Genomic DNA, 16,291 nt, shown 5'->3' on the forward strand with positions numbered 1-16,291 from the left:
GTGTGTGTGTGTGTGTGTGTGTGTGTGTGTTTATTTATTTTTGATATAGACAGAGTGCGAGCAGGCAGGGGCAGAGAGGGAGGGAGAGAGAGACTCCCAAGTAGGCTCCGTGTTGTCAGCACAGAGCCCGATGCAGGGTTGGAACTCATGAACTGTGAGATCGTGACCTGAGCCGAAATCAAGAGCCAGATGCTTCACCGACTGAGTCACCCAGGCGCCCCCCATCCTACATCCTTAATATCTATCTCAACACACATTCCTCAGAATTCTGTCTGTAGAAATTAAAAAAAGAAATCATTTTGCATAGGAGTATCCAGTGATGATACTTTATATATTTCTGTAGCTGTATTAGTGTTGTCTTTCATACTGGAAATAGAGTCACTGGTGCCTTTAAATCTAATCAGGTGAGAGAACAATTCTGGAAACCCCAGTACCAATTCACACAACTTCTCCTTAAAGGTCCTATTCCTCTAGAACCACTCTTGGTTCCAGAATCTGTCAGTTAGGATTCTCCAGACAAACAGAACCCCTATGTATGTATGTACACAGCATATACACATATACATAAATATAAATATTTACGTATGCATATGGAGACACACACACACACACACACACACATACACACACATGTGAAGAGAGAGATTTTAAGGAATTGGCGACATGACTTGGGGGCTGGCAAGTCTGAAACCTTTACAGCAGCCTGGCAGGCTGAAACTCTCAGGCAGAAGTTGATAGTGCCGTCTTCAGGCCGATTTCTTTGTTCAGAGAATCCTCAGCGTTTGCTTTTAAGGCCCTCTGACTTATTGGATAAGGCTGATGCATATCATGAGGATAATTTCCTATAATTAAAGTAAGTCGATTATAGATATTATCCACATGTACAAAGTTTTTCATGGCATAACCTAGATCAGATTTTGGTTGACTAACTGAGGACTATACCGTAGTCAATTTGACACATAAAGTTAACTCTTACAAATACCAAGCCTTTTTTATTCCAGAGTCTGCAGGTTGGCTGTGAGTAAGTCTATTTAGGTAGGGCGTGAGGGTGTCTCTGCTTCACCCTATGTTCTGTGGGCCATTTAGGAAAGTTTTCCTTTATGTATGTCATTGCGGGGCCGGGCTAAGTGGAGGGCGGCTTCTTGAGAAGGCTTTTCTCATGCAAGAAAGACAAGAGAGCAGGTGGGAACATGTGAGGCCATTAAAGAAACCAATATATGGTCACTTCACTATTGGCAGGAGCAAGTCACATGGTCAAGTCCAGAGTCAATGTACGGACAAGCCACACTCTCCATGATAAATATATGGCATGGAAGGGGATGCCAGGAAAGATAGAGAATCTGGGTCAGTCATTCAACCTTCCACAAGTATTTGCATATGGTAGCTTAGAGTTATTTACAGCCTTGACATCTTTTATTGTATCTGTAGAGAACTACAAGTTATCAGTATCACTTTCACCCAAATGATAGTGTTCATCTAAAAGATATTCTTTTGCTGTGGTGTTGCATTTTTCAAACCTATTTCTATTTGTTACTAAGTCAGATACTTTATTACTGATATATTTGTTATTTGATGAAGGCTGCCCCCAACTAAATATAATTTATTTCTGACATCATAGGTTGGTTTTATATGAATGGGAAGAAGCTAAAGGGATCAGGTAGAGTTATATGTTTGCTTTCACTTGGAGGAACAGCTGGAGGTTTAGTCTAATTTTGCCTGGATAAATATTACTATGGTGTACCCTTACAACATGGGTTATCATGTGCACGTGTACTTCCTTGCTGGAAATAAATAAATAGGGGAGGAAGAGGCATATCTTTTATCCAGAGTAATTTCATATAATTCATGTAGACACTTCACCCTCAAGGAAGGAAAACTTACCTCTCCACTTCTTAAGTAGAAGCTGCTTACAGTGACTTCCAGCCAAAGAGTAAAGTGTGGAGAGAGGGGGAAAAAGAGTAACTTACCGGTGGGGAAACCTGACACTCTCCCAGCCGGGAGGTCAAGGTCAGCCTCCCCAGTGAGAAGTCCTGTTGACAGTGTGAACCTGTCATATGGCGGTGAAATGGCACTTATCTCTGTGGCATCCTCCCCAGATCTCTTAGCTCTAGTATAATCATGAGAAAAACATCAGAATAATCCCAATGGAAGTACACTCTACAAATCACTGACTAGTACTCCTCAAAACTGCCAAAGTCATTTAAAAAAAAAAAAAAAAAAAACAAGGTCTGAGAAACAGTCACAGCCAAGAGGAGCCTGAGACGTGGTGAAGAAATATAATGCAGTGTCCTCCAGGAAATCCTGGCACAGAAAAGGAACATGAGAAAAACAAAACAAAACAAAAGAAAACAAAACAAAACAACCACAACAAGAAAATTGGAATCAAGTATGGACTTAATAATAATATAACAGTATTGATCCGTCAATTTTAACAAATGTTCATACTAATGCAAGATGTTAATAATAGGGAAAAAAGAGCGTGGGGTGTATGCGACTCACCTTGCCATTTTCACAATATTTATGTAAATGTAAAGCTGTTCTGACATAAAAGTTTATAGAAAAAAAGGCTCAAAATATTTGAGACGAAAGAACTGAACAGATTTTACTCCAATTTTTAAATTTATGGTCACTGAAAACAGTTTTATTATAGCTATGATATTTATTGTTACCTACTAATTAAGTTGTTTTCAATCTCATAGTTTTTTCTGGAAGAAACATCTGATATTACGACCTAAGTTAACTTTGATAAAAGATGATAGAAGTTTCAGTAAAAAGAAGGAAAATGTTAAAAGCGATGTAGGCACAGTGTAGCAATGTAGGCACAGTGCGCCGTATTATTAATAATGATGTCTTATATGAACTGTAATATTCAGCATATGAAACTAACTATGAGATTACATTTAGACACATGGCTAAATAGCTCATCTATTTCTCGAGTAGCTTTTTAGTAGCAGAAATTGGTCTTGGAGATACCGGGTTTTTATATAATCAATAATATTGAAATTCTACTTTTATGGTAAAGGAATAACTTTCTGTCAGTGTTGGAGATAAAAAGATATTTATAGTTTCTTCAAGCACAGTTTTTAAGAGCAATGTTGAAAAATAATCGTTAAGGCTAACAACCAATTTCTCACGGAGATCGAAACATTTAGTAACTTATATCATCAAATTGTAATTTTTATTATCCAATTGCCTTTCCTTTGCAAATGACTTGTTGTTACCTAGCCTTCTTGTCATCAGCTTGTTGATGCGTGCCAATAAAGTGGATCCAGGCCCACAACCCGCCAAACGTACTGAGGGAAAATACTCAGTACACTATGCCGCCTGTTCAGTTAACTGTTGAAAATGGTCAGCCTCTTTTCTTTCAGAGGCAGTAGGAATCATCCAGCGAGAGCATCAGTGAACTTCTTGCTCTGGTTCACCCACACTTACCTGATCAAGTGTTTATCATCTAGTACAACAGAAAATGACAAAGAGGGAAAAAACAGGTTAATGTTTCAGGGATTCAGAGGAGGAATAATTTTGAGGAGCCCAGTCTTCTAATGCGGAATTCACCATGCACTTTACTTTGAAGTCTCATTTACCTAAGCTCTATTGTATTTTGTTGCTGCAATTTTTTCGTTGTGTCGGGGCATCAGTTTTCTATGACGGCCCTCAGTTTTATTAAGTTGACCACATAACTAAAATAAAATTCCCTAAAATCGTTTAAAAAAAAACCCCACATATGCATTTATACTTAAATCTGTGCTCACAATTTAGGTATTATAATAACCACAAAAAGAAACTGTGCCAGATATTTCATACATCGATTTATCTTAATATTATTCACTCTGATAAACAGCTTGTTTCCTTACATCATACTGTTTGTGAATGAAATTGTAAGTTCCAGAGAGGATTATTCATGCATGTAGCTGTTTAATTAAAAAGAGAAAGATTAGTCAACCTTTTTTCAAGAGATAACCGAATGAAAGGCAACTTTTAATTACTCCTTTGAAGTTTCTTTCCCAGTTGCAAACTCAGGTTTCAAAATGAACTCTGGGAATGAGCGAACACCGCAGAGAGGAGATTGATCCTATCATAGATCCTGTCTGAATGCTTGGTGGAGTGGGTCAGACCAAACCCTGGCAGTATGTCTGTACTTCACAGCATAGGGAGGGGCTAACACTTTATTTTTCGCTTCCTTCCTCTGTCTTCATTGCACCCGGGGAATTCTTGTCCCTTACAGGTGGCTGTAAACACAGTTGGCCCATAGGATCTGCTCCATAATTGCTTACACTTTATTAGCAGTCTCCATGCTTAACACTCGATGCGGTGCTTGATGGCTTACCATTTCTCTGTCTTTTCAGACGACATCCTTTGCGGTGCCGTGGCACATGGATTTCAGGACTGCCTGTGAAGAGGTATGTTAAACGGCTTTCTGCTTTTTGAATAAGGAAAACAGGTTGTAAAGGGGACACGCTGGGCCCTCCTTGATGTGAGTGGAGCGTTGCTTTTCGCACAGGGATGGGTGACGGGTTCATTGCATGTCCAGGGTCTGATCTGTTTCTCCAAGACTAAAAAGCCAAAGAGTGCCTGGGGAGGACCCGGACTTTCACTCTTCCTTAAGAAGACTGGAACATATTTGATTTGATTAAATTGCCCTTCTCCATAAACTCTGTGCTCGCTGCATGATTTCAGGTAGTAGGAGTATTGGAAGGAATTCTTTTCACATAAATGGTTATAAATTAGAAGACATCTGAAGTCCCTTTCAGCACTAAAATTCTATGATTTTATGATTCCAATATTATTTAAGTATTTCAATATTATTTGAGTATTAGTACATGGCAATTCAGATTCTCTGTAGAGAACCAGTTCGGTGTGAGTTAAAGTGACACATTGCTCTTTCAAGGGTATTAAAGGCCATTCAAGTGTGTGGTCAATGGTGCATGGAGTTAGGCCCCAGGGGATGTAACTGTTCTATTTTAGGAAAAAACACCGTGAGATGTCACTTGTTAAGTTTCTTGCAAAAATATCTTCTTTGAAAAACTATTTGTCACAGTTGGTTCAAAGTTTAGAACATAAGTAAGAAAATGAATAAATTGCTTTTATATGTTTAATACTTAAGCTCTTTACTTTCCAAAGGATTTTCTTTATGCTAGTACATTTCAGATTACATTATAGTTATTTATTTACAAACCTCTCTTCATGAGACACTAAAAATTATAACGTCAGAGTGTATAATTTATTCATCCTTTTAACCCAGTACCTATCAGTTCACGCTTTAAAAAAAAAAAAAAACAATTAATGCTTTAGAAACTTAGGTTTAGAAGCATGAGTTTAAATCTGTGCCTGTTAAATACACAGTATCATACTCTTGATTTTGGATATAATAAGTCTACCATTTCCATCACAGTTTTGTTCTTATGTTTTGGGCAGTAGAGCACTCATTGAAATATTTGTGTGAATGAGATAAAAATGAAAGAAAAAACCATATGAGATTCATGTGGGAGAGACAGGATGTGGCCAAGTACTGTTTGAACACATGGTTTACCTTGGATCTCAGAGGCTGAGCTAAGATGGACTTCTCAGACCTTTTTTTTTGTTTGTTTGTTTTTAAACAAAATTATTTGATTCATTGGTTTGGAAGCAATCCACGGGGGATGAGACCATTTAGATCAAGGTTCCATTTAAGGGTCAGAGATTTATTTTACAATGATAATTGTATTCGCGGGAATACAGAACTATGGGATCCTCTAAACATGATCAAATCCCCCAGCCGATGAACCAAAGTCACTGAGTTTACCTGAAATTTACAGTCTTAGAACATTCAAATGGACAGGAACCATAAAGACAATTTAGTTTAACACTCTCATTTTGAGAGGTTTTATGAAATTCTGAGTGCCATTTAATTAATTAGATAAAAGCAAAAGTATAACGTAGAGCTTGGAATTCCTGAGTCTACGTTGGAGCCTTTTTCTAAATGATGTTGCTGGAAATTAGAACATAGTCAAAGGGATATTAAATAAAACTTGTTTTCTCTTGACTGTTAGTAAGCTATTAAAGATGAAAATCTGACTCTCATGTCCATCAGACAGATCTAGCTAGATTATAACCATGTACATACAGGGAAGTCTCTTCTTTGAAAAGAAACAGAACTATGTCCAGATAAGTTCCATTCAGGATATCTTAATTTTCTAACACAGATCCTTTGTAAAAGAAAGGTCGATTTATTAAGAAGGTTCTCCTCTTAAAAAGAAACAGTCTATAAAATGCAAAAGTGAAGATAGAGAATAAATCCACAATTTATAGGAAAAGTCACATGTTATGGGCAGGCATAATTACTGATTTTCTATTTTTAAAAGTGTCATCAAAATAATGATGTGGTCAGGAAGCCAATATGCTATCTTTAGTCTAAGTGTTCCTCAGATTTCATTTCCACATCGATATCCCTAAAAATACGATCCACATCTCGGTGTTGACCATGAAAATACATATTTTTATAACATATATTTAATAATTCAATAACTTATTTACATATAGAACTTAATTTAGTCCCTCAAGTAATAGAATAGAATTTGTGACTGTGATTCAATCAGCACATCCTGAAAGAAATCCTACTGTCGATGAAATACTGTACTAGCTCTATAAATTAATATTCCTTAATTATAAAAACAGTAATAATTTATTATTAAGATCTTCTCATGATAACAAAATATATGATGAAGTTAAATACTGTGATACAGAACAGAATGTTACCGAAGTCACTACGTGATGACACGATTCTGGTTCATTGTTAGGCGAATGTATTTATTCAAAGAAAACCCTGAGTTCAGAAAAGGAAGCACCTGTCTTCGGATGGAGTAGTCTCGGAAAGCCTCAAGGCAAAGTGACTCTTGTACTAGTCGTTGACAAATGGAAGAATTTAGCCATGGAGAAGGCCATGAATGGAAGTAATCCTAGAAAGCAGGACAAGTGCAGTTGGAGGCAGATTGCATCCAATGGCCTTTCCTGCCATGTTGCTATAATATGGTAGAGTATAAGCAATTACACATCGCTTAAAGCTATAAGTGTACAGAACAAATTAAGTTATATTTGACAACCAAAATATGGAAGTACCAAGGACACTTGCAAAACTATGTGCAAGGCATGACATAGTCTCTGCCCAGTTCCTTGTGGTTTGTATTTTTTTTATGTCTGATATTGCACATTTTATATTTTTATTTTTTAAACATTTATGTATGTATGTATGTATGTATGTATGTATGTATGTATGTATTGAGAGACAGAGAGAGAGAGAATCCCAGACAGGTTCTATGCTGACAGCACAGAGCTCAACGCGGGGCTCAATCTCTCGGGAGGTCCTGACCCGAGTCGAAATCAAGAGTCGGCCACTCAACTGACTGAGCCACCTGGGCGCCCCACAAATTTTATATTTCAAGATAAAAGGAACATAGATTTTAAAGTTTCATGAAAATGACATGTTGTGTTCTTTCAATGTCTAGAACCCCAATTACAGAGGCCTTAACTTTTAAGTGTCAAAGAAATTATAGTCCGTTTTTTAAAGTTCCAAGGTAGGAAGATGAAGCTCAAGATAAATTCTTCATAAGTTTAAAATAGAGTAAATCCATGTAAATTCATAAACACATTTCATTGATTTACAGAAAGCAAGTCAATGACTAGATTTTTAAAAAAGTATTGCCTGTTAAATAATTAAGAGGCATGGCCTTTTAATATTCCTCTAAGCGAACAAAGTGGATTTTGTACAATCCCTCTGCAGTATTGGATCACCCACATCAGGCACAGGAAAACAACATTTGAATTTAATTCATTTTTTTATGAATCATCCCTTGAACATTTCAAGTTTTCTGTATGTTTTACAATTTATGTAATATACTGTACATGTCTATATAGAGCACCTACATTTCTTCCCTACACTGTCCACACAGTTTGAAGACCAATGATGGTGATGTTAATAAACAAACAGGAGATGAATGCAGTTCTTCAGTTTATACTAAAATGTGCAGCCAATAATTCTCTAGGTGATTTTTTATTTTTCAGCTGTCTGGGTGCATAGACGTAAAGACTGTGGCTGGAGTCTCTTAGGTTGTATGGCTAGAGCAGTCGCTCTCACGGTCCTGGTTCCCGTTCTTTATTGTTTGTTTGTTTAATTTTTTTTAAATGTTTACTTATTTTTGACAGAGAGAGAGAGAGAGAGAGAGAGAGAGAGAGAGAATGAGGGGGGAGGGGCAGAGAGCGAGGGAAACACAGAATCCAAAGTGGGCTCCAGGCTCCAAGCTGTCAGCGCAGAGCCCGATGCAGGGCTCGAACTCACAAACCATGAATTCATGACCTGAGCTGAAGTCAGATACTCAACCGACTGAGCCACCCAGGTGCCCCTCCTGGTTCCCATTCTTATCGGAAGCAATCCACGGGGGATGAGACCATTTAGATCAAGCCTCTCCCAGTATCAGACAGTGTCCTATGTGTCCCCCATAGGTCGTCTTTGATGGGACAATCCGCAGGTCAGAATGGCCTCACTCACTTTAACCCCCCCTCCCCCACAGTGGTCATTGCTTTGATACAGGAGGAACAGCTGCTTCAAGATGATGTCCTTCTTTGCATTCCCCTAGGAAATTCTTAGTGACTCTCTAGTCACCAAGAGCACTTTTGCTACCGCCTGGTGAGAGACACTGATGGCCATGTCATTGCATACAGGAGGATCGGGGGAGGCATCCCTCAACTAATCTGTGCATGAGGGAAACCAGAGCAAGTAGCTAAGAGCACCGCATCTGGAGCCCAGCAGTCTGGCTTCAAATCCTGCCTTCCACTCACCTCTGCTGCTCTGCTCTTTTCCTGCCTATGAAACAACTTGCACTGGGTTGTCAGGAGGATCAAATGAAATAATATTTCTGGGCACACAGTAGCGCTATGCAAGTGGCTAGTAAACAATGAAAAGCCACACGGCCACATTTCACAAGAGATGATACCGGCCCAGCGGAGCTGCTCTGAATCAGAAGGGTACCCGGTTTTTAATCCACTGTCGCAGCTCTGCTTCTGATGCGGTTGTAGACCAAGCGCCAACATTTTCTGCTCCAGCTCTATACTTGTCAACAAAAACCGTGCTGTAACTTTCCCAGTTCCTATCCGCCTCCTGCTCTGCCATAAGAAATATATTTATAAAACATAAATCCCTGTTCAGGTTTCTCTGGGGCATCTCCGATACCTTTAACCCCCTGGGACATCACACCAGGGCCTTGACCTTCCTCCTCTACACCTGGCACCTCTCCTCCCTCTGCCTCTGTCGGATCGCTGCAGACTTAGCATCGGGGATGCATGTTCGTGCTTCTCTCTTCTTCTGGCATCATGTCGGCTCTCCAATCTCACACTTTCATATCTTTACTCATTCTTCCTTCTTGAATCAAATAGCTGTCGCCTCCTCTAATTATTATTTTCTTATTTTTTAAGACAAACTGTACATTTTTCTATAGTCAAAGGTGTCTTTAACACCTCTCTCCCTCGAGAATACTTCATTCTTCTCTCCATGTTGCTCCCATATCAGATATCACAGTGCATTTTGTGGACATATGCATATTTTTGTAAGTAAGAATACTCTGAGGTCAGAGACATTGTCTGATTCACGTCTGACTCACTCTTACAACATTTTTTTTTGGCCAAAAAAACTATTTGCAAAATTTGCAGTATTTGCAAAATGGATGTATGTATGGGATTTTAAATGTAATTGCATGCACACAGCTGAGTTTTTATAATCAGACATATGTATCATCTCTTACCCCTAGAGACTATATTTTAAGTTGAATTTGTTGTTAGCTTTGTGAGTCCCTTTTTTCTATTTTCTCCAAACAGCTATTTATTGGGGTGCGTGCGTGCGTGCGTGTGTGCGTGCGTGCGTGCGTGTGTGTGTGTGTGTTTAGTGTGTGTGTGTGTGTATTCATTCTAACAAAATCTGCTTCGTTCTTTGTTTTCTTTAATTCTGTCTTCCCAGCACCCAAATCTGAGCTCAAAGTCTGTATTTTGTTTTGCAGACAACTATCTAATAATGAGGGAGCATTTTATACATTATTTGAGTGAATGGAGCTCTGACCACATCAGACGTAATGACAGAAGTCTCATGGCTGTGTTTTTGTCCGTCAAACTTTCCCTGGATGATCTTTGATATCTCTTTGATGTGTAACAATAATGTATTGATGGGCTCTCAGGGAAAACCCCTTTTTTCATTCTCACATCGAGACAGCATTATTTGTGATTGCCAGCCATTCCATTACACTTCGGGGAGAAAATTGGCCCAAATGTACTGTACATTAAAAAATCAGCAAATGTGCTCAATTATGTTCACTTGGCTTTGATATTATTTTATATCTTCCTCTTCCCCATGCCATCTCAGAGTGGTGCCCAGCCAAGATCACATTGTAAGCATGAAAGACTTTGCTCTGTGAAAAATGTAGAAAATTATGTTCTATATTAAGGAAAATAGAATTTGCTTTTGCTGAAATATTTTTGTCCTCGAGACACATCCACTTGAGTTATGCTCTAGAATAGACTAATCGACACTATTTACTGAGTGTCTGCTGTGCACCAGTCCCATAAAGGAGGAAAGCGCACCGTCCTTGGTCCCGGAAGAAGCTTATTTTTCCCTAAAAGATATCATAACCCTTACAAAATAATATATGGGGTGTAATGGCATGTATTAGCACATGGAATAAAGCAGTTTGCAGAAAGAATTGTTTTTAGAGGCCGCGGTATCTAAGTATATTCTCATTTACATTATGAAACATTCTTTTAAAGAAACATACTCCTGGAGACCCACATGTGAATTTGTATTCCAAGAGAAAGCCTGGCATTATTGCCCGGGATTTTGTGCTCATTAAATACTAAAGGTAAATATGTATTTCTGTGTACTTATCCATTTATCCAAATTAAGAATGGCTCAATACTTATGAAATGAAAATGTAATTGCCAAGGTAGCCATTGTTCCTGTTGACTTTTTGGTGCAGAATAGCAGCCAGGGATGATTTTCTGTCTCAGAGGAATTTCCTTTTGTATTTCTGATGAATAGGAACCTTCAGTGCTCTTGCTAGGGAGCATATTTCTGTGGATCTGGGTGAGTGTTATACCCTGACCTGCTTCAGGAGACACGGGCTTCGTGGGCTTCTTCCACAATCACTGAGGTCCTGGCGTAAAGCTAGGCAGTGCAAGTTCGCCACCTTCACGGGCTGTTTTGACAGTTCCCCGAAATATCTGAAACAAATCAGTGGACTGGGAACCGTACATCTCGAGTCTGAAGTCAGGCGGCTTTTAATTAATGGCATTCATGTAGACAGTTCTCTTCACACCTGTATCCTCATTTCTTTAGCTGGGCTGTGTATGTGTGCATGCATGAGTGTTTGTGAGTGGGTGTGTACGTGTGTCCAAGTATGCGTGTCTGTGTGCTTGGTGACTAGGAATGATGAAATCGTGGAGGTTCCAAAAGATGTTAAGTACGTAGAGTTTCAGATTTAAAATTCCACCAGAGAGACAGAACGTAGGCTAGTGGTTGCCTAGGGCTAGGGCGAGGGGTGGGGCGATGGACGGAACAGGTTTCCCTTTGGAGGGATGAAAATGTTCTAAAATTGATTATAATGATGCCTGCACGACTTTGAATGCACTAAAAAACACTGACCTGTACATCCTAAAGGGTTGAATTATATAGGAGGTGAAGTGTATCTCAATAAATCTGTTACCAAAATGTTGTACTTAGATTATAAGTATTAAACAAAACTCATCATTTTTCAGATATGGTGTATAAACTATCCTCCTCACGGGCCTCATCTGATGTGGATTTTCTGACATAGCCTCCATTACCTGAGGTCACCTCACATGAAATGGTTAACCTTGCCTGCGCCTGTATTAAGTATCAAATTCCAGATTCATCAGTGCGCAGTTTCCTTAGGTCTCAAATGCTATTCATCATGTTTTGCTGTGAATCGGCCATAAAATTATATTCTATAAACTGAGTGTAATTTATTTTCTCTGTTTTGTTCTCTCCCTGCCTGAAGACAAAGACAGGGATTTGTTTGCTGCAGGATGGTAATCAGGAGCCTTTCAAAGTCCGGCTGCACCTAGCTAAAGATATTTTGATGATCCAGGAGCAAGATGTGATATGTGTGTCTGGTGAACCTTTCTATTCTGGTGTAAGTAGCTCTTCCTTCTGTTGAAGTTTGTTGTTTTTTCTTTTTCTTTTTTTTAATTTGTTCTGTTAACAAAAATGTTTATTCACAGAAAATTCATAATATATTTTCTTTTACTCTCTGAGCCCAGTCAGTCGTCTTTCGTGTCAGCTTTGTTCACATGATTAAGTAAGCACTGTCCTTTTCCAAGTACCAAATCCGGGTCCACAGCCACACATTAGGGCCCATCCCTACACACGAAGGCACCTCGCGGACTCCCGGCTGTGGTTATGGGGCTGCGGTGACACTTCTATCATCTGACCTTGAGCAGGTGCATTCCAGCTTTTTACACAGAGTACTGTCTGAGAACAGTGCAGGGCAGTTTTTCCTACCATGACCTTACATCATTGCCTACCCTGACGGATGCATCACATTGAACTTTGCAGGTGGTGCCAACGTGGAGCCCAATTCTTCGCACCTGGGAAGCATGAGGCTTTAGGTGACAGTCACTGGACTCCATGTCAACGCTTTTCCCCAGGGGAAAGTGCATGAATGATTCCATGGACCTCCCTGATAGAATTATGCCTAAGTGTCATAGCAAGGTCTCTCTGATGCCCCGACTGGTTGGTGTATTACCTTGCCGCTAATCCAGCCTCAGAAAGGGCCATAAATCATCACTCAAGACTCATTGGTCTGCTTAGTAACACTGAAGTACAGCTGTGGAAGACATCCTTAGGTGAAATTAGATTATACTTGACAAAACAACTTTGCCATTAAAGAGGACAACTTTCAGAGTTTATCACTTATTGTATAATAACATTAAAGACATTATTTTAACAGTGTTGCCATATGTGATCTCAGAAGAAAATTATAGAAAACAACAAACATTTGGCTTCCTGGATTCCCTGGACATCTATAGCTATTTAGCACAAAGATTTAATTTGTAGCTTATTAACAGACTTACCTCAGAGTGTTTTGTTGGTGACGAATAATGCTGAACTTGAGTTTCCACCTCGCTTGTCACCAACATCCTATGGGAGTCACACCAGGTCCTAAATCAATAGGCCTTTGCTAACTAAAGATAATGGGCATTTTGCAGACTGTTAACTATTCTTTTGTCACAGACCATTTAAATCATCCTGAATCATGGGTCTGGCTGTCAAAGCTGATTAAATTGTTCCCACAGGGTGCCCTTTCTTCCTTTTAGTTAATTAAACAATAGCAGTCAATGGTCAATTCCTTCCTCCCTTCCTCCCTTCCTCCCTTCTTTCCTTCCTTCCTCCCCCCCTCTATTCCCTCTCCTTCTCCTCCCCTCTCTCTTTCTCTGTCTCTTTTCAGTGAAGCAATACAACTCCTATAAGTCTTTGGAATGAATATATTACACAAGTCCTAGAACAATAAAATGCTGTCATTTGTAAAATCCAGACTATCAACATGGAGATAATATTATTGATTTTAAGCTATGCAATCAAAATAGCTAATATACGTAAACCTAATCTCTCTTTTGAAAAGAGTGTTAGGAAGAACTTGATAGAATTAAGGGGAAACATTCTATGATAATGTCAACACATGCAAAAACAAATTGACACAATTTGGCAGTCATTTATAAGAAACACTTTCAGCAAAGTCTAGATAAGATGGAACTCCCTTAAGCCAATAATCTAATGAACACTTCTTACTAACTTTATCATCCACATTGAAGAACTCTCTGAGGTTGTAAGCAAGGCACAGATCATCACTTGCCACATTTTTACTCAATATTGTTTTGGTTGTACAGTAAGTCAGGAAATGGATATAAATGGCATAACAGTTGAAAAAGGAGATAAAACAAGTTTATTTTAGATGCCATGATGGTGTGTGTAGAAAACTCTAAGAAATCTACAAAAAATAGAATGACATACAAATTCATCAAGGTTGCTGGAAATAAGGATGATGTCCAAAGTTAGTCATATTTCCATAATTTGCAACACAAAAATAAAAATGGAATCTACAATACATCAAAGGGACAAGAAATTTAGCAAAATATGTACAAAGCTTTTACCTTGAAAACTACAATACTGTGATAAATGAAATGAAGATACACAAGCCAATGGAGAAATGTAACTTGATTGCGAGTTAACGACTAAATATTGTTAAGTTGTCACATCTTCCTAAACACTCATTATCAATCAAAATCCCCAAAATGTTTTTGTAGACCACGACAGGCTATTGCTAGGATTTACATGGAAATACAAAGACTCCAGTATAGCCCAAACGATCTTGAATAAGGAGAGCAAAGTTGGAGTGTTTATATTTCCCACTTTCAGAACTTACTATAAGATTGCAATAATGAATGCAATGTGAGATTGTCACAAGTACAGGTACATGAATCAATAGAACATTATAGAGTCCGGAAACAGACCCATGTTTATATGGCCAATTGCTTTTTTTTTTTTTTTACTGTATAAACAAACTATGCATAACATAAAAGTTATCACTTTAACCATTTTTAAGCGTACAGTTCAGTGGCACTGAGCATATTCACATTGATATGAACCTATCACTACTATCCGTATCGAGAATTTTCATCATCTCATACTAAAACTCTGGGTCCATTAAGTATTTCCCAGGCCTTCTCCCTTCAGCCCCTGGTAACCTCTATACTACTTTCTGTTTCTATGTATTGACTAATATAAGTGGAATCACACAATATTCAGCCATTTGTGTCTGGTTTATTTCATTCGGTATAACATCTTCAAGGTTCATCCATGCTGTAGCAAATGTCAGAATTTCCTTCCTTTATAAGACTGTGTAATATTCTGTTGCATGGATATCGCGTCTTTTGTTGATCTTGTTTATCCATCCACCCAACAGTGTATATTTGGGTTGCTTTCGCCTTTTGGCCTTTGTGAATAATGCTAATATGAACATGGGAACACAAGTATCTGAGTCCCTGTTTTTAATTCTTTTGGATACATTCCCAGAAGTGGAATTGCTGCATGAAATGGTAATTCTGTAGCAATTTTTTGTTCAATCTCTTAGCAGATATGTAATTTGCAAATACTCTCTCCCCACCTGTGGCTTGCCTTTTACTCTGTTGTTGCCTTTGATGCGTAGTTTTTGATTTTGATGAAGTTCAATTTATCTCTCTGGACTTTTGGTGTTATAGCTAAGCAATCATTGCCAGATCCAATGTCATGAGTATTTTCCCCTACATTTTCTTCTAAGAGTTCCTAGTTTCAGTTCTTATGTGTACATCATGTACATCATGTACATTGATTTATTTTGAATTAATTTTTGCATATGATTTTGGTTAAGGGCCCAACTTCATTCTTTTGCAGGTGACTATTCAGTTTTCCTACACTGTTACACCTTGGTACCCTTGTCAACAGTTATTTGACCTTGTATGTGTGGGTTTATTTCTGGACTCTCTATTCTGTAGCATTGGTCTATCCATCTGTTTGTGTGTGAGTACAATACTGTTTTGATTACCTTAGCTTTGTGGTAAATGTTGAAATCAGGAAGTGTGTACCATCCAGCTTTGTTCTTTCACAAGAATGTTTTGGCTACATGAGAGTTCCTTGAGAGTCTATATAAATTTTAGGATGGATTTTTATATTTCCATGAAAATTGACATGGGGATTTTAATGAGCATAGCAATGAAGGAGTAGCTAGCTTTGGATAATAATGACATTTTAACAGTATTGAGCCTTCTAAACCAATGAACACAGGATGTCTTTTCATGTATTTACATCTTTATTTTCTTTCAGTAAAATGGGTTGTGGTTTTTAGTGCATATCTGTCACCTTCTTGGTGAGTTAATTCACCTATTTTATTATTTTTGATGCTATTGTAAATGGAGCTGCTTTCTTAATTTTCTTTGCATTGTTGAACTGATTTGTGTGTGTTCACTTTGTATCCTGCTACTCTGCTGATTTTTTTCTTTAGTTCTAATGGGTGTGTGTGTGTGTGTGTGTGTGTGTGTGTAATAGAAGGAAAAGTGAAAGTTCACAAATTTGTGGAAATTAAGAAATTTTTAAGCACCCAATGAGAAAAGGAGAAATCACAAAGGAAAATACAACATACATAAAGACGAGTGAAAATGAAAAGTACGACATATCAAACTTTGAGCTGCAGTGGAAACTGCCAGAAAGGAAACTTTAGCTGCA

General features: G+C 38.3%; 1 protein-coding gene across 5 annotated transcripts in view; it reads left to right on the forward strand.

The window, feature by feature from the left end:
• SNTG1 (syntrophin gamma 1) overlaps positions 1 to 16,291 on the forward strand; it is a 900,934-nt gene that overhangs the window by 556,074 nt on the left and 328,569 nt on the right. For all 5 annotated transcript variants that reach the window (XM_058699165.1, XM_058699168.1, XM_058699169.1 and 2 more), the window contains 2 exons: positions 4,347 to 4,400; positions 12,033 to 12,167. In XM_058699165.1, the coding sequence (XP_058555148.1) occupies positions 4,374 to 4,400; positions 12,033 to 12,167 (162 nt within the window). In that variant the 5' untranslated portion in view covers positions 4,347 to 4,373. The remainder of the gene's footprint in view (positions 1 to 4,346; positions 4,401 to 12,032; positions 12,168 to 16,291) is intronic.

The sequence above is a fragment of the Neofelis nebulosa genome, chromosome 14, assembly GCF_028018385.1.
Source record: "Neofelis nebulosa isolate mNeoNeb1 chromosome 14, mNeoNeb1.pri, whole genome shotgun sequence".
NCBI lineage: Eukaryota > Metazoa > Chordata > Mammalia > Carnivora > Felidae > Neofelis > Neofelis nebulosa.